We start from the raw sequence: 19148 nt of genomic DNA, 5'->3' as shown, positions 1-19148 counted from the left end.
ACAGAGTGTAACCGCTTGGGTGTAGTAACCAACTGTTAACTGCTTCCCTGCTGCCCTGCAAGGTGTAATCTCCCCCGGCTTATGTGTGATCTTCTCAATCCCTGTATGTGTGTGTGTGTGTGTGTATCCCTTTAATCTGTGTGTGTTTGTATCCCTTTAATCTGTGTGTGTGTGTGTGTCAACATCAGCCAACAACCGAGCAAACACAAGCCACCATGATCTCCTGTCAGCTCCCTTCCAAGTGTTTGCTAAACAAACTCCCGGGCTCTAATGTACACAAGCTCAGGCCCTGGCGGCAAGGCGGGAGTAAAAGGGGATAGTTTGCCCTTAAATTAACTTTTAGTAGGATGTAGATATTGATAGTCTAAAGGTGGCCATACACGCTAAGATCCGGTGTGGTTGCCAAGCAAGCGGATCTTCTCCCAATATCCCTACCTACAGATGGCCGATATCGGGCTAATTCGGTCCTTTGGCCCTATACGATGGGTATAGGCATCTGTCCGTTCAGGGAGCCAATACAGTCCCCCATGTAACTAAATTCCAAACCTGCCCGATCAAGATCTGCCCGATTTCAGGCCAGATATCGGTCGGCCAGGCCCGTCGGTAGTGCCCATACACGGGCCGATTAGCTGCCGAATCTGTCTAAGGGACCAATATCGGCAGCTAGAATCGGCCCGTTTATGGGGACCTTAAGGGTGAAGACACACTGAGCTACTAGTAGCAGCTACTTGTCGTGGTTACTAAAATAGACAATGCTGATCATTTACTGACAAATCATTAAGGTTGAGGAGACTGCCTCATACAAATCAACAAAAGGAATTCTGGGAATGAATTCCAAGCAAACTCCTAAAAAAAAATCCCGTTTACATGGGTTTATCCCATAGGCTAAAGCTCACCCACTGGGTTTAAAGCAGAAGCCAGGATAATAGCTGATCAGATTCCCAACTACAGACCGGTTTCACCCTTCTTGGGGCTCATCAGTGTAGTGATAATTGTCTCTCCGTGTGTTTAGCAGAGGCAATTCTCAGTATTGTCTATGGCAGGATATTCTCTGGGGTTCAGTAGCCGTGACAAGTAGCTGCTACTAAGTAGCTCTGTGTGTCTTCACCCTAAGACAAATTGCAACTGATCTTCATTTTCTTTTAATGCTTTATGGGTTTTTAGTTATTTAGCTTTTTGTTCTGCAGCTCTCCAATTTGGTATTTCAGCAGCAACCTGGTTGCTAGGGTCTTACTTACCATTGCAACCAGGCAGTGATTTGGATGAGAGACTGGAATATGAATAGGTGAAGGACTGAATAGGAAGATAATAAAAAGCAACAATAACAATAAAGTTATAGCTTCACGGAGCAATTGTTTTTTGGCTGCCGGGGTCAGTGACCCCCTTCTGACAAATTAGAAAGAGGCAGGAATAGGAAGGCAAATAATTAAAAAAAACTATAATAATGAAGACCAAATGCAAAGCTGCTAGGAATAGGACATTCTTAGTTAACTTAAAGGTACCTTGGGTAAATCCAGACTGCTGGCAGAGCTGATCAAGAGGGCAAAAGAACCCACCTTGTGAAACCTGCACCCCCAACCACTATCCCACTTCAGTGTTTTGAAGATATTAGCAGTTTTATACTACTAAATGGGGCTGACACCTCAGCACCCAAGTTCTCTATGGGTTTCAGAGCTGGAGGCCAGAGGCTTAATTAAATATATAGGAGGCTGTTATGTTAACACATTACTCTGCATATCGCCCCCCTTCCTCACTGGAAGCCGTGACCCCGGCCGAGGGGAAGGAGAGTCTTCCTTCAGCCCCCCCCAGGTAGGAAATGATCAGGTCCTGTCAGCCATTGCTGTCACTCACCTTAGAAAGTGTCAGATTAGCAGAATGGGCCTGGGCCCTATGGCTCTGCCTCCCATACGGTTAGGCCCATGTATCATCATATGGCTTTAACAAGGGCCCAAACACCCCCTGAGTAAATCTGGCAAACATTTCAAGAATTCATGAGTACAGAGACAAGTCTATTCCCTGTGCTGCCGACGTGACTTACCACCTAGTTAATGAATGTTTAGCCCAGTAGCACAGGCCTGTCCCATACTCACTGAGCAAATAGAGCCCAGTCCCTTTCTACTCACAGGGAAGGTCTCTTAATCAGTCTACTGTGCCAACATGAGCTGTTCCACCGTGTAGCCTGTCTGTATAGAAACAGATCTGTATCACAGTGGCACAGATCCTATCTGATCCCCCCCATTGTAACCAGCAGTCCTGGCCTGCTTTATGGCTGAGATTCTAGCTATCTGTATAACAGAACATTCTGTCACAGTGGCACAGATCCTATCTGATCCCCCCCATTGTAAGCAGCAGTCCTGCCCTGCTTTATGGCTGAGATTCTAGCTATCTGTATAACAGAGCATTCTGTCACAGTGACACAGACCCTATCTGATCCCCCCATTGTAAGCAGCAGTCCTGCCCTGCTTTATGGCTGAGATTCTAGCTATCTGTATAACAGAGCATTCTGTCACAGTGGCACAGATCCTATCTGATCCCCCCATTGTAAGCAGCAGTCCTGCCCTGCTTTATGGCTGAGATTCTAGCTATCTGTATAACAGAGCATTCTGTCACAGTGGCACAGATCCTATCTGATCCCCCCCATTGTAAGCAGCAGTCCTGCCCTGCTTTATGGTTGAGATTCTAGCTATCTGTATAACAGAGCATTCTGTCACAGTGGCACAGATCCTATCTGATCCCCCCATTGTAAGCAGCAGTCCTGCCCTGCTTTATGGCTGAGATTCTAGCTATCTGTATAACAGAGCATTCTGTCACAGTGGCACAGATCCTATCTGATCCCCCCCCCCATTGTAAGCAGCAGTCCTGTCCTGCTTTATGGCTGAGATTCTAGCTATCTGTATAACCGAGCATTCTGTCACAGTGGCACAGATCCTATCTGATCCCCCCATTGTAAGCAGCAGTCCTGCCCTGCTTTATGGCTGAGATTCTAGCTATCTGTATAACAGAGCATTCTGTCACAGTGGCACAGATCCTATCTGATCCCCCCCATTGTAAGCAGCAGTCCTGCCCTGCTTTATGGCTGAGATTCTAGCTATCTGTATAACAGAGCATTCTATCATTGGCACAGAGCCCAACACTAATGGTGGCCATACACGTTAAGATTTTTCATCCGACAGAAAATTGATCGGGCAGGTTTGATAATTTAGATCATTACAAAATGTACCTTGCCCATTGTCCCATTGTTTGCAGGACCAAGCAGGCAGCTTTACTAGCTTTAACTACACTTTTCAGAGCATAGGGATGGATCCTCGGCCTATGTTTATCCGCAAACGTGGAATCCTCCACATTTGGCAGCAGTCTAAGCAATATTCCTGTAGGAATCTTTACGCCCTTCCCCAGGTTGGGAAACTGGTTCCCATTGTTACTTTGAAACAAAACAGATAATTATCAAACTGATAAGATACTGGGCTGACTAGTTCCATTTAATCAATAAGCAAGAAAGTCAGGAGAAGCAACATGTGGGAAGTGCACATCCCCTTCAGGCTTAAAGGAACAGTAACACCAAAAAATGAAAGAGCTTTAAAGTAATAAAAATATAATGCACTGTTGCCCTGCACTGGTAAAACTGGTGTGTTTGCTACAGTAACACTACTATAGTTTATATAATAAGCTGCTGTGTAGCCACGGGGGCAGCCATTCAAGCTGGAAAAAAGGAGAAAAGGCACAGGTTACATAGCAGATAACAAATAAGTTCTGTAGAATACAATAGTGTTTTATCTGTAATCTGCTATTTGCCTGTGCCTTTTCTCCCTTGAATGGCTGCCTCCATGGCTACATAGCAGCTTATTTATATAAATTACAGTAGACTTTCTGAAGTAAACACACAACTTTTACCAGTGCAGGGCAGCAGCACATTATATTTTAGTTACTTTTATACACTTTCATTTTTTGGTGTTACTGTTCCTTTAAAGCAATACTGACATGGGAAAACATGTTTGTTACAAAAACCATCAGTTAATAAAGCTTCTCCTGCAGAATCCTGCATTGTAATCTGTTTTTCACATGGGGCTAGCCATATTCTTCATTTCCCAGGGTGCCACAGCCATGTGACCTGTGCTCTGATAAACTTCACTCACACTTTACTGCTGTGCTGCAAGTTGGAGTGATATCCCCCCCCCCCCCCCCCCCCCCTCCCAGCAGAACAATGGGAAGGGAGCAAGATAGCAGCTCCCAGTAGGTATCAGAATAGCACTCAATAGTAAGAAATCCAAGTCCGGCTTGGGACTCCTCCAGTTACATGGGAGTAGGAGAAACAATAGGTTAGCTGAAAGCAGTTCTAATGAGTAGCGCTGGCTCCTTCTGAAAGCTCAGACTCAGGCTCAATGCACTGAGATGGCGCCTACACACCAATATTACAGCTACAAATACATTTGTTGGTTCAAGAATAAAATGTTAAATGGCAGAGGGAATTATTTGCTGTGTAACAGTGTCATTTAGAAATAAAAAGTACCCCATAAAAATCATGACAGTATCCCTTTAAGCCAGACATACACGTTCAGATTTTAGTCTTCTTACGCCGAATGTTCGGATATTGATGGTGCATTTAAATGCAATGACCTAAAACGAACATTCAGACTGAGAGGATGTTCTGAACATGAAACAGTTGGCACCAATCATATGAAAGTGACTTCCGCTGTAGGTCCCCCAAGGATAATGTCCGATACACAATACGTTCACAGGTTTTTCTGGTAGCCGACTGAAATGTTCTAACCTGGCTGATCAACTACACGACCAATTGCCATGGTACCAAAATTATCGGGACAATAATTCAGATTCACACACGGTCTGAAAATCATAGGAAACTATACAGATTGCTGCGTCTTCTTTCCAACCTACTAACAAAGCATAGGAATAGCCAGCTTTGCTCTGTGCATTGGTTTGATTTACTAATGCTGCCATGCTCCCTCTGTTCCAGTAGGTGGCGCACATGCTGCTACATGGAGACCCCTGCTGACTGATGCACCATGGGAACACCCTGCCCAATAGTACTCAAACTACAAGCTATGTTTTCTTTATAAGACACCACAAGGGTTTTGCAACACTGCCATTTATTGAAGACACAGAGGCAAAGGCCAAATACATTGCACTGTCCTGCCCAAGGAACCTGATCACTGTACATGAGAAAGATACACAGAAAAGTAATGAAAGCTTCCCCTTTACTTGCACCCATTGCTCAGGCTGTAGGAGGATCCTCTCTTAGCCGATGCAATCAGAGACAAGATGTAAATTGGTCCCTAAACTGGCTATACACACGCTGATATTTGCTTCCAACGAGAGGTGATAGCTTAAAAAAAGACATTCACATGATTAAAGAGCTGCAGAATTTCCCTCTGCTCTATTTCACCTTTCAATAACTAGGCCCCATAGGCCTTTCATGTAATGTATAAATATGCCAAATGCACTTTTAGCTTATGGCCACTAGAGGCACTGTATATACTCTATGGAGAAAGCAGATTTACTGCTGCTTAGATAAGAAACAGGGCAGCCCCCACTTGTGTAAAAACCCAGAGATGCGCCCAAATAAAAGCTGGCCTGGGACCTGAAATAGGCCCTGGCTTTCCAAGTACACAGAGGCCCAAACAGCTCCCCTACTAGCCCAATAATAGTGAGTGTTTATGGCATCTTACAGCAGCCCCTCTGGCATTTGCCAGATGCCACAGATTGCCAGTCCGGGCCTACACCCAATAAGTTATACCCCTAAACAGTCTGTTTATGGGAAGGTGAACTGAAGAGTAATCTTATTAATATACAGTACAAAAAAAAATAGGTTTATTTTTAATATAAATTCATTTTATCAGTTAATCAGTAATACTAATTCATTGAAGATCTTTAGGGCACACCGGCTATCAAGTCCTTTGTATTTAAAAGGATCTGCAGCTCGCAGCATTGGCTTAGGGTGCTGGGAACTGCAGTTCCATAGGTGACCTTTATTAGCAGAAATGCTGTTTAGATTGTGCAGTCTGCCCTGGTCATAGAAGCACATATATACAAGGAAAGTCCGTATAGCAAGGGGGGGCAGGGTAGGTTTGTGTTGCAAAGGGGGGGAAGCAATGGGCTGCGTGGCAGCCTGCGGAAGTGGATCAGCTTCAGGTAATGTTCCCTCCATCAGTGCAGGGGCTCAGTTACCCCCTGGGTGAGGTTCCCATACAGTTCCGATGCACAGTGCTGCTCCCCTTAGGAAGAGGACACCTGGTTGAGGGGTTCTTCCAAGTAATACACCAGCGCCTGGGCCTAGGAATTGATCCGATACAAGAAGGGAAAGTTAAAACACCCAAATGAAAATAAACATTAAACCAATCCATAACAGCCACACATTCAATGAAGGAGTCTCCAGCTTTCTGAGCAGGAACAGGCTGAGTATAAACGGACACTCCTGTTTAATTCCCTGCACATCTGGAATATACATAGAGGAATAGTGTGTATATCAAGTGCATGTTTCTTACCTTGGCTTTCAGCATTCCAAATCCAACAGTCTCTTTGGCATACATGCACAGCAGCAGGTTAGACACTCTTGTGATTGCCACGCGGCCCTCCTGCAGGTCACAAACAGAGAAGATTGATTAAAGCCGATTGGCTGGCTCCATAAAGCACTCCCACGCTGGCACAGCCAACCCTGCTCACCATGCAGTCCATAAGGATGAATTTAAGATTGTCCTCGTTGAATGCCTGGTGGCCGTTCTTATCATAGGCAGCCCAAATGTTGCTAGCAATAGCAGCTGTAACTCGGGCATCTGTGTCACCATAACCAGAATATGCAAGTAGAGAGCCTTCATTGTTCAGCAGCCTGGGAAAGAGAAGCAGAGTCAGGGATGCATGATTGGGGCTGGCATGTACCCAATGACAAGGCAGCGGGGAGGGATACAGATATATGGAGGTAGTGGGGCAACGAGATGGGTCCTGATGTAAAGAGGCAGTTAGTGGGGGCAAGGATGGGGGGGTGCAGAGGGTAGTGTAGCAATATAGAAGGCAGTGGGAAGAATGGCTAAATGGCCCAGAAGGCAGCAGCCAGCGGGGGTAGGGAGGCTGGCAGGCATTGGGGAAGGGAAGGGAGGCTGGCAGGCATTGGGGAAGGGAAGGGAGGCTGGCAGGCATTGGGGAAGGGAAGGGAGGCTGGCAGGCATTGGGGAAGGGAAGGGAGGCTGGCAGGCATTGGGGAAGGGAAGGGAGGCTGGCAGGCATTGGGGAAGGGAAGGGAGGCTGGCAGGCATTGGGGAAGGGAAGGGAAGGGAGGCTGGCAGGCATTGGGGAAGGGAAGGGAAGGGAGGCTGGCAGGCATTGGGGAAGGGAAGGGAGGCTGGCAGGCATTGGGGAAGGGAAGGGAGGCTGGCAGGCATTGGGGAAGGGAAGGGAAGGGAGGCTGGCAGGCATTGGGGAAGGGAAGGGAAGGGAGGCTGGCAGGCATTGGGGAAGGGAAGGGAGGCTGGCAGGCAGGCAGCGGGGAAGGGAGGCTGGCAGGCAGGCAGCGGGGAAGGGAGGCTGGCAGGCAGGCAGCGGGGAAGGGAGGCTGGCAGGCAGGCAGCGGGGAAGGGAGGCTGGCAGGCAGGCAGCGGGGAAGGGAGGCTGGCAGGCAGGCAGCGGGGAAGGGAGGCTGGCAGGCAGGCAGCGGGGAAGGGAGGCTGGCAGGCAGGCAGCGGGGAAGGGAGGCTGGCAGGCAGAGGGGCAGGGAAGGGAGGCTGGCAGGCAGAGGGGCAGGGAAGGGAGGCTGGCAGGCATTGGGGAAGGGAAGGGAGGCTGGCAGGCATTGGGGAAGGGAAGGGAGGCTGGCAGGCATTGGGGAAGGGAAGGGAGGCTGGCAGGCAGAGGGGCAGGGAAGGGAGGCTGGCAGGCAGGCAGCGGGGAAGGGAGGCTGGCAGGCAGGCAGCGGGGAAGGGAGGCTGGCAGGCAGGCAGCGGGGAAGGGAGGCTGGCAGGCAGAGGGGCAGGGAAGGGAGGCTGGCAGGCAGAGGGGCAGGGAAGGGAGGCTGGCAGGCATTGGGGAAGGGAAGGGAGGCTGGCAGGCATTGGGGAAGGGAAGGGAGGCTGGCAGGCAGAGGGGCAGGGAAGGGAGGCTGGCAGGCAGGCAGCGGGGAAGGGAGGCTGGCAGGCAGGCAGCGGGGAAGGGAGGCTGGCAGGCAGGCAGCGGGGAAGGGAGGCTGGCAGGCAGAGGGGCAGGGAAGGGAGGCTGGCAGGCAGAGGGGCAGGGAAGGGAGGCTGGCAGGCATTGGGGAAGGGAAGGGAGGCTGGCAGGCATTGGGGAAGGGAAGGGAGGCTGGCAGGCATTGGGGAAGGGAAGGGAGGCTGGCAGGCATTGGGGAAGGGAAGGGAGGCTGGCAGGCAGAGGGGCAGGGAAGGGAGGCTGGCAGGCATTGGGGAAGGGAAGGGAGGCTGGCAGGCATTGGGGAAGGGAAGGGAGGCTGGCAGGCATTGGGGAAAGTATAGGACAAATAAGCGGAAGGTAACGCCATGGGGCAGGGATGTAAGAATGCACTGGAGTATGGCAGCAGTTTTGGGACAAATTGCAGGGAGGGGAGCAATAGGCCAGGATAAATGCACTGAAATGAGGGAGCAGGATGTAGGGAAAGGATGCCGGGAGTTGTAGGCTCTGTAGGCACTGGCACTGTGGCAGCCAAGAGCGGACGAGGCAGACAAAAGACCTGCTACTCGGGGGGCTCCGGTACTTACAGGGTGCTCTGGACTCCCCCGGTGTTGGCCTGGCTCAGAACCTGGGTGAGCGCTTTGGGCCGCAACATATTCCGCTCAGTGCTGCAGCCTAACCTGTCACAGGGCCGCGGTCACATGAGCAATCCCACAGCCCGCCTCCCCAGGAAGTAGGCGCTAGGTATGATGGGTAATGTAGTCCGGCGAGCTCAGAATGCCGTATCTCGTACAATATCCATATAAAAGCTTCACAGAATCCTTTCCACCCAAATGGATGTCCAAATAACTGCAGGGTTCCTTTATATAAATGTCCCGAACAAGACACTGGATTAGCTGTTGCCAAGGTAACGCTAGGCCGTGAAACGCAAATCCAATAAATTCAAATAGTTTGTAATTGGTCGTGTGGCGTGTTATTGTTCCGTATTTTCAAGCCTCGCCCTCATACTCTCGTTTCATTGGGTGAGCGTGTCACCTGATTTAGAACATGACGCAGCACAGCTGGAACCTCAGTGCCTGTGATTCGTCCTCCGTGCCGGTAGGTGTCACCATGCGGCGAAGAGGTAAGTAGAACGGTCGGCGCTTTGCCAGTCATAGGAAGCCTATAATCCTCTCTTCGCGGCTTTCCTCCTTCCTATTGCTCCTCCTCGGGGTGGGCGGGTGCAGAGAAGATGGCGGAGAGCGGCGCTGATGGTGCGGCCTCCGGTACTACCGGGCCGGCTCCGGGAAAAGGACTTATTCGTGTCACCGTCAAAACGCCCAAGGACAAGGAAGAGATTGTTATTGGGGAAACGGCGTGCGTGCTGGAGGTGAGGGGCGGCTAACCCCGCCATCCTGCCTGGGGAGAGAGGGGCCAGCCCCAGCCTGAGAGCAATGGTCCCTCTGATAGAGAGAGAGGGGGACAGTCTGATAGAGAGAGGGGGACAGTCTGATAGAGAGAGGGGGACAGTCTGATAGAGAGAGGGGGACAGTCTGATAGAGAGAGAGGGGGACAGTCTGATAGAGAGAGGGGGACAGTCTGATAGAGAGAGGGGGACAGTCTGATAGAGAGAGAGGGGGACAGTCTGATAGAGAGAGGGGGACAGTCTGATAGAGAGAGGGGGACAGTCTGATAGAGAGAGAGGGGGACAGTCTGATAGAGAGAGGGGGACAGTCTGATAGAGAGAGAGGGGAACAGTCTGATAGAGAGAGAGGGGAACAGTCTGATAGAGAGAGAGGGGAACAGTCTGATAGAGAGAGAGGGGGACAGTCTGAGAGAGAGAGGGGGACAGTCTGAGAGAGAGAGGGGGACAGTCTGAGAGAGAGAGGGGGACAGTCTGAGAGAGAGAGGGGGACAGTCTGAGAGAGAGAGGGGGACAGTCTGAGAGAGAGAGGGGGACAGTCTGAGAGAGAGAGGGGGACAGTCTGAGAGAGAGAGGGGGACAGTCTGATAGAGAGAGGGGAACAGTCTGATAGAGAGAGAGGGGGACAGTCTGATAGAGAGAGGGGGACAGTCTGATAGAGAGAATGGAACAGTCTGATAGAGAGAGGGGAACAGTCTGATAGAGAGAGAGGGGGACAGTCTGATAGAGAGAGGGGAACAGTCTGATAGAGAGAGGGGAACAGTCTGATAGAGAGAGGGGAACAGTCTGATAGAATGGAACAGTCTGATAGAGAGAGAGGGGGACAGTCTGATAGAGAGAATGGAACAGTCTGATAGAGAGAGGGGAACAGTCTGATAGAGAGAGAGGGGAACAGTCTGATAGAGAGAGGGGAACAGTCTGATAGAGAGAGGGGAACAGTCTGATAGAGAGAGGGGAACAGTCTGATAGAGAGAGGGGGACAGTCTGATAGAGAGAATGGAACAGTCTGATAGAGAGAGGGGAACAGTCTGATAGAGAGAGAGGGGGACAGTCTGATAGAGAGAGGGGAACAGTCTGATAGAGAGAGGGGAACAGTCTGATAGAGAGAGGGGAACAGTCTGATAGAGAGAGGGGAACAGTCTGATAGAATGGAACAGTCTGATAGAGAGAGAGGGGGACAGTCTGATAGAGAGAATGGAACAGTCTGATAGAGAGAGGGGAACAGTCTGATAGAGAGAATGGAACAGTCTGATAGAGAGAGGGGAACAGTCTGATAGAGAGAGGGGAACAGTCTGATAGAGAGAGGGGAACAGTCTGATAGAGAGAGGGGGACAGTCTGATAGAGAGAGAGGAACAGTCTGAGAGAGAGGGGGACAGTCTGAGAGAGAGAGAGGAACAGTCTGAGAGAGAGAGAGGAACAGTCTGAGAGAGAGGGGGACAGTCTGAGAGAGAGAGAGGAACAGTCTGAGAGAGAGAGAGGAACAGTCTGATAGAGAGAGGGGAACAGTCTGAGAGAGAGAGGGGAACAGTCTGAGAGAGAGAGGGGAACAGTCTGAGAGAGAGAGGGGAACAGTCTGAGAGAGAGAGGGGAACAGTCTGAGAGAGAGAGGGGAACAGTCTGATAGAGAGAGGGGAACAGTCTGATAGAGAGAGCAGTCCAGTCTGATAGAGAGAGAAGGGAACAGTCAGAGAGAAAGAACAGTGAAGTGAAAGGAGCTCAGACTGATAGAGAGAAGAACAGTCTGATAGAGTGAGAAGAGCGGTCTGATAGAGTGAGGAGATCGGTCTGATAGAGGGTGAAGATCGGTCTGATAGAGAAAAGGAAGATCAGTCTGATAGAGTGAGGAGCCCAGATTGATGGAGAGAAAGATACGGCTGAGTGATGGAAAAGCCCAGCCTGGAAGAGGAAGGGGGAACAGTCTGATAGAGAGACAAGAACAGGCAGAAAGAACAGTGAAGTGAAAGGAGCTCAGTCTGATAGAGAGAAGAACAGTCTGATAGAGAGAAGAACAGTCTGATAGAGAGAAGAACAGTCTGATAGAGAGAAGAACAGTCTGATAGAGAGAAGAACAGTCTGATAGAGAATGTGCAGATGAGTCAGAGGAGCCCAACCTGAAAGTGAAAGAGATCAGATTGGAATAAATGGGCCGGGGCCTGATGGAGAAAGGGATGATCAGTCTGGTAGAGTGAGGAGCCCAGAATGATGGAGAGACAGATATGGCTGAGTGATAGAGAAGCCCAGCCTGGAAGAGGAAGGGATGGGTGGACAAGCAGGCCAAGCTGAAAGTGAAAGGGGTGATCAGTCTGAAAGAGAGGCGACCCTGTCTGGTAGAGAAAGGGATGGGTTAGTGCAGGGATCCCCAACCTTTCTTACCCATGAGCCACAGTCAAATGTAAAAAGACTTGGGGAGCAACACAAGCACCATAAAAGTTCATGGAGGAGCCAAATAAGGGCTGTGATTGGCTATTAGGGGCCTCTATGCACCCTATCAGCTTACAGGGGGCTTTATTTGGTAGGAAATCTTGTTTTTATTCAACCAAAACTTGCCCCCAAGTCAGGAATTCAAAATAACTCCCTGGTTTGGGGGCACTGAGAGCAACACCCAAGGGGTTGGGTGGGGGGTGTTAGAGACAGGAGCCGAGTTTAATGGGAAAAAGGAAGATGAGTGCGAGACAGAGGGGAACTTAGGCTGATAGAGAAAGAGAGGGGCCAGTCTGATAGAGGATGATGAATTTTAGAGGAGTTCTCCCTCCAACTAAAGTAATGGAGCTGAGAGTGAGAGGGATGTGGCAATGCTGGCTGGAGAGTGACATCTTAGCTTGGCTGAGGGAAATGACTCTCACAGGAAGTACTGACACATTTAGGTAAAATATTGCCAGAAAGGGAACCAGCTGCATGGACAGGAGTGGGGCGGAGCTTGAGAGAGTGGAAGTTGAAGTGGGTGAATAAAGCAACCAATGGTAGTGACCGATCAGCCTGTAACTGTGATGAAGCCTAACGGGCTCATCCTGATAGTGGGTTCCATGGAGAGTATCTACAGATATAGAGATGGAGCTTAGTGGCAGAGATGCTGGTAATTAAGCTCTGCAGGAAGGTGTATGGGGAGGTGGAGCACAGCTGGAAGGAATGGAACATGGTATCCAACATGAGAGGAGATGGATACACTGGCTACTCTGTGTTTGGGAGATACAGGGGGACCCACGCTAAGGGCTTGTGATGGTGGGTCTCCCCCTGCTTGAGAGGGATTTAGCCTCAGCAACACAACCTGAGCTCAGGCTGAGGGTAAATGGTAGCGATGGAGCTCATCTCTTGAAGAGGTGGAGCTTAGGCTGAGAGAAGAAGATGGAGCTCATTGTGAGAACAAACATGGGGCTTAGCTTGAAAGTGCAAGGGGATGAATGAAGTCAATGTTATGTAGAGATAAGATCTTCTGGAGAGAAATGAAGCTCAGCTTGGGCCAGCATGAGTGTGAGTGATAGACTGAGTGTGAGTGGGAAGCAGTGCAGGGAGACTGATAGGTGGTTCCCTGCCAGAGATTGCACTGGGATGTGTAAGGGGATCAGTATGGCAGCTTCCGCCCATCAGTGTAACTATACCCAGAGGAGAGGGAAGGAATGTGCAGCACTAAGGGAGACAATAAGTCTGCTCTTACTGTGTGTGTGAGTAAGTACAAATGCCCCACTGTGTAGGGAGACCCATTTCTGACTACAGACCTACAGAGAAGAAATGTTCTGTGCCAGCTGGACGCACTCCCCCCTATGAATAGTGACGTTCCCTGGTGTGAGCGCCTCTCCCCATCCCCAGGCGGGACACACAGTAACCAGGATGCCACACTCACAGGCAGACACTGCTCCCAGGGCTTCACATAATGACACACAGGGACTCGTTAGCCTAATTAGTCTCGTGAGATCCACATGTATTCAGCCTTCATGGTACCGGAATCACTTCTGTTTGTCTGTTCCAGTTCAAGGAAGAGATCTCCAGGCGGTTCAAAGCGAAACGGGATCAGCTGGTTCTGATCTTCGCCGGGAAGATCCTGAAAGACGGAGACACACTGAACCAGCACGGCATCAAAGATGGCCTCACCGTACATTTAGTCATCAAGACAGCGCAGAAGTAAGGAGGCAGAGCTTGTCATGGCTTTATAGTGGAATGCTGGGAGTTGTAGTTTATGCTACATGCACACATGCTTTAGATAAATGGCTGTGAGCAAGGCTGCTTTTAAAGATACGTTTTACCATAACATGGGCATATAGTGGGGGGAGCCCATGAGTGTGTGAGTAGTGGAGGAAGGTGGTGAGTGGACCGAGTAGTGGTGCGATGTGTGAGTAGTGGAACGAGGTGGTGGGTGTGTGAGTAGTGGTGTGAGGTGGTGTGTGTGAGTAAGTAGTGAGGTGTGTGTGTGAATAAGTAGTGTGGTGTCTGTGAGTAGCGGTGTGTGTGAGTACGTAGCGGTGTGAGGTGGTGTGTGTGAGTAGTGGTGTGTGTAAGTACGTAGTGGTGAGTAAGCAGTGGTGTGAGTGAGTAAGTAGTGGTGTGAGTGAGTAAGTAGTGGTGTGAGTGAGTAAGTAGTGGTGTGAGTGAGTACGTAGTGGTGTGAGTGAGTAAGTAGTGGTGTGAGTGAGTACGTAGTGGTGTGAGTGAGTAAGTAGTGGTGTGAGTAAGTACGTAGTGGTGTGAGTAAGTACGTAGTGGTGTGAGTAAGTACGTAGTGGTGTGAGTAAGTACGTAGTGGTGTGAGTAAGTACGTAGTGGTGTGAGTAAGTAAGTAGTGGTGTGAGTAAGTAAGTAGTGGTGTGAGTAAGTACGTAGTGGTGTGAGTAAGTACGTAGTGGTGTGAGTAAGTACGTAGTGGTGTGAGTAAGTACGTAGTGGTGTGAGTAAGTAGTGGTGTGAGTATGTACGTAGTGGTGTGAGTGAGTAAGTAGTGGTGTGAGTAAGTAAGTAGTGGTGTGAGTAAGTAGTGGTGTAAGTACGTAGTGGTGTGAGTAAGTACGTAGTGGTGTGAGTAAGTACGTAGTGGTGTGAGTAAGTACGTAGTGGTGTGAGTAAGTACGTAGTGGTGTGAGTAAGTAAGTAGTGGTGTGAGTAAGTAGTGGTGTGAGGTGTGCAGCAGTGGGGCGCTGGTATTGGTTCCTATGAGCCGGCCCATCAGTTGCACAATACGCAGAAAGGCCTCTCTGTGTCGCTGGATTCCAGGAGATGAGCTTTGAACTGCTGCCTGGTACGGACATAGGTTCCCTGTTAGAGCCCTGGCTGCTGCTCCCTGCCCCATTAACCCTTCCCCTTCTGTACTAGACTCCTTGCCTGCCACTTTGTATAATTAGCTTGTTTGGCCATTTATCTGTATTCCCAGTCTGGCTCCCATTGTAGGGAGGGTGTGGGTTCTGACCCACTAATGTGTATGAGTTTAATGGTGTTTTGTTTCTTCCCAGATCCCAGGATCCATCCGTGGCTTCCTCTGCCCCTGTCGCTGCCTCTTCCAACTCCCCCTCACAGGCAGGGAACACTACCTCCCAGGCACCCCCTACTGGCAGCAGCCCCTCTGAGGGGAGCGGAGGAACCAACAGGGCGAGTAGTTCCAGCACTGCTGCAAATGGAACCCCAGCTGCCCCCAACCTCCTGTGTAAGTAGGGTTTGGCGCGGGGAGCTTTGGAGAACTGTTGCTTTGGTTCTTATACAGAATGAATGACATATTGTGCTTTTTCAGCTGGATTTGGAGGTTTGGCCGGCCTGGGCAATCTGGGCATGGGCTCCGCCAACTTCATGGAGCTGCAGCAGCAGATGCAGCGACAACTCATGTCCAACCCTGAGATGCTGTCCCAGATTATGGAGAACCCCCTGGTGCAAAACATGATGTCTAACCCCGACCTTATGAGGCAGATGATCATGGCCAACCCACAGATGCAGCAGCTCATGGAGAGGAACCCGGAGATCAGCCACATGTTGAACAACCCAGAGCTGATGAGGCAGGTATGTGTGTCCTTGGTGGGGGCTTTATTATCCATTTTCTATGGCACCTATCTCACCTGGCTCCTCTGGTTGGTTCTCTGTCATTTGGAAATCCATTAAATAGCACGTGTTTCTGTTTTAGACTATGGAGTTGGCCCGAAACCCTGCTATGATGCAGGAGATGATGAGGAACCAGGACCGAGCCCTCAGCAACCTAGAAAGCATCCCTGGTGGATACAACGCTTTGCGCCGAATGTACACAGACATCCAGGAACCAATGTTCAGCGCAGCTAGAGAACAGGTAAGGCCCATTGTGTGCAGTACCACCTGCTTACCTGCTGGGGGAGGCAGAGTACAAATCCTTATCTGTTACATTTGCCTGTACAAAGTGGGGAATGAGTATTGCAGATTTTGTACAACAATCACAAGACGTGTACAGCAGTCCCGTGGCACAAATAGAAGCTTCATGTTCTTTGTGTCCTATAAATAAGCACCATTTCTGCTAGCCTAGAATTAGAGAGAGGGTGAAAGAGATGGGACATGGGGGTTGTTGCTGGGGCAATGATAATAATACAGGGATTATGCTGTTATGAATGACAATTATTCCGTTCTCCCCCATCAGTTTGGCAATAACCCCTTTTCTGCGTTGGCTGGGGGGTCAGAGGGCTCCGCCTCACAGCCATTGCGCACAGAGAACAGGGAGCCCCTCCCCAATCCCTGGAACCCCGCCTCGCCCTCTTCCCAAAACCAGACGCCCAGCAGCGACAGCAACACCGGCTCCACCACCACCACCACCAGCCAGAGCACCCCGACCGTGTCAAATCCCCTTGGCGTCAACGCTGCCAGTCTGGGAACAGGTAAGAAGCCATCCTTAACCCCGTGTGTCCTGTAAGTGCCTTGTCAATGGAAATGCATGACGTCCCTTTTTTTGTGTTGTGTGCCATTAGGCATGTACAATAGCCCAGAAATGCAAGGCCTGTTGCAGCAGATCACCGAAAACCCCCAGTTAATACAGAGCATGATTTCTGCCCCCTACATGCGGAGTATGATGCAAGCCCTGGCACAGAACCCCGAATTTACTGCCCAGGTAAGTGACTGCACTCATTAACCCCACTCTGGGGTAAATCATCCATACCTGTTATAAATGTATTTAAAAATCTGAGCTGTCAATCATATATTGCCTGCCCCACCTCTATGCCGCAGGCATAGAGGCGGGGCAGGCAATATATGATTGACAGCTCAGATTTTTATTTACAATTACAATTCCCATTCAGCAGATTTTGGGGGATAACAAAGCTTTGCCTTAATAACAATAGAAATATTTTTTAGGGTGACAGGCCCCCCATTTATGCTGCTAAGCCCACCTTTTCTCTTCTATCCTATCAGATGATGGGGAACATTCCACTCTTCTCTGGAAACCCGCAGCTACAGGAACAGCTCCGACACCAGCTGCCAGTCTTCCTGCAGCAGGTAAGGAACACACACAGGCATGGCTGCACCATCAGCTTTTATAGAAGCCAGTAATATGGAGGAAAGGCTTGTTGTGCGACCCTTACCCGCCTTCCTGGTTCCTCAAGTGGGGAACTCCCATGCCTTGGAAGAATTGCAGGGGGAGGTAAATAAGATCTGCACGAGTCGCCCCCACCAACTGATTGTGTAAAGCAGCTGTGAGAGTAATTCAAATAAACCATATAGCGCAGGGCTTTACTTGCCCTTTAAATGTTTCCACTACATTTTCACCGTGCTCACAGACAGATGTATTATTTGCTTCCATTTGACGTGTAACAGATGCAGAACCCAGAATCTATCTCAGTAATGAGCAACCCCAGGGCGATGCAGGCGCTGCTCCAGATCCAACAGGGACTTCAGACTCTGCAGACGGAGGCCCCAGGCCTGCTATCCAAGTGAGCTAACACTCTAACAGATGTTTATAGTCACAAAGCATGTAGCGTTTAGTTAACCCTGATCTCTCCCTCCTGCCTAAGCCTTGGTTCCGTTGGCATTCCTGGGGTGCCACCCACGTCTGGCGGAAGCACACCCCCTGATAACCCCGCCTCCTCCACGCCATCAAGTGCCTCTCCATCAGGGGGCAGCAGCAATCCCCAGCAACAGATGATGCAGCAGATGATCCAGCTATTGGCCGGGGGTAATTCTCAGGTAAGACACGTTCCACCTTACACTATAAACACATTGACAGGGGCCTGGGAATTGCCTCCAACTGGGCTCTTTGTGTCCCGCAGGTGCAGAACCCCGAGGTCCGTTTCCAGTCTCAGCTGGACCAGCTAAATGCCATGGGGTTTATCAACCGGGAAGCGAATCTGCAAGCCCTCATAGCCACCGGCGGCGACATCAACGCAGCCATCGAGAGACTGTTGGGCTCCCAGCCCTCCTAAGGAGAGAGCGAGAGCGAGAGCTTTGGCCCAAATCTACAGGAACACATTCTCCCTGACTCACCATCCAGGTTGCCGAACGTGCCCCATCAGCGAGCATCATGGGACGTGGCGCATTGCTGCTTTATTGGACTGCTCCTTTTGGATTCCAGACGACATGAGGATGCTCTGCGGTGTGGGCAGTACCTGTAACATCTCCCCCCCCCCCCCTTCATCCTGAGGGCCAATGCCAGCCAATAGGATATGTCCCTCTATTACAGGTCACCCCCCAGCGCCGCTTACCTTCCTGATGGCAACATGCTGTTAATAAACAACCCATAAACCAAGCCGACTACATAGCAACATTTGCTCGTATCTGCCCTGTAATAACTATTTAACTCACTAATCCCCGGATCAATTCACTCAGCTCAAATGGTGGTCTCAGTTATGTAGGATTTTTTTTCTCCCCTCTTTAATTTTTTTTTCCTTTTTTTTTTTTTTTGCCTTTAATCCCCCCCCACCCCCCCGTTGGCCTAATGAATTGGAGCTGTATTTTCATTAGATTGATTTTTAACAATAAATCAACGAGTTTTATTTTTCCCCACTTTCTGTACATATCTTTGCTGAATCCAACATGAGGATTCTGAGCTGGGGGGGCGGGGTTATATTTGTTGGGATGTGGGGAGGTTCCCGTCTGTAACAAGTTAAAACCACTTTTGGCACTCCCAATAATTACCCAGTAAGGATGAGTATAAAAAATGGATTCAGAGAACTACATTAACCCCAGATATGCCAAATGATCATGGCAGAAAAATTCAGGGTACAGTATTAACTTTAGACATGCTAGTACAATCTCTGCAAAAAAGGCGTGCTGCATTAACCCCAGATATTCTAAAAAGATAACTGCAGAAAATAGATGAGCACTCCATTAACCCCAGATATTGTCCTAAGATAGTTGCAAAAAATGGATAATGAGCACTGCATTAGCCCCAGATATGCCCATAAAATAAATGCAGAAAATGGATGAGTGCTGGATTAATCCCAGATATTCTCATAGAATAAATGCAGAAAATTGATAACAAGCACCACATTAACCCCAGATATGCCCATAAAGAAAATGGATGAGTGCTGGATTAATCCAAGATATTCTCATAGAATAAATGCAGAAAATCGATAATGTGCACTGCATTAATCCCAGAAATGCCCATAAGATAAATGCAGAAAATGGATGTGTGCTGGATCAACCCCAGATATTCTCATAGAATAAATGCAGAAAATTGATAAGCTCCACATT

General features: G+C 49.5%; 2 protein-coding genes across 2 annotated transcripts; one reads left to right on the top strand and one right to left on the bottom strand.

Moving 5' to 3' along the window:
- Positions 1-5088: 5088 nt before the first annotated feature.
- lamtor2 (late endosomal/lysosomal adaptor, MAPK and MTOR activator 2) lies at positions 5089-8847 on the bottom strand. Its single transcript, NM_001005040.1, is given in 4 exon segments — positions 5089-6288; positions 6501-6590; positions 6679-6841; positions 8718-8847. Coding segments are annotated over 4 exon segments (378 nt in total). The 5' UTR covers positions 8786-8847; the 3' UTR covers positions 5089-6231.
- Positions 8848-9336: 489 nt separating this feature from the next.
- On the top strand, positions 9337-18457 carry ubqln4 (ubiquilin 4). The gene is given in 11 exon segments (NM_001037720.2): positions 9337-9499; positions 13498-13649; positions 14969-15159; positions 15244-15506; positions 15628-15786; positions 16108-16342; positions 16433-16572; positions 16872-16955; positions 17274-17389; positions 17471-17642; positions 17726-18457. Coding segments are annotated over 11 exon segments (1803 nt in total). The 5' UTR covers positions 9337-9361; the 3' UTR covers positions 17879-18457.
- The last annotated feature ends 691 nt before the right edge of the window (positions 18458-19148 follow it).

This window comes from Xenopus tropicalis, chromosome 8 (assembly GCF_000004195.4).
Source record: "Xenopus tropicalis strain Nigerian chromosome 8, UCB_Xtro_10.0, whole genome shotgun sequence".
Lineage (NCBI taxonomy): Eukaryota > Metazoa > Chordata > Amphibia > Anura > Pipidae > Xenopus > Xenopus tropicalis.
This window is presented reverse-complemented; position numbering and strand designations above follow the sequence as displayed.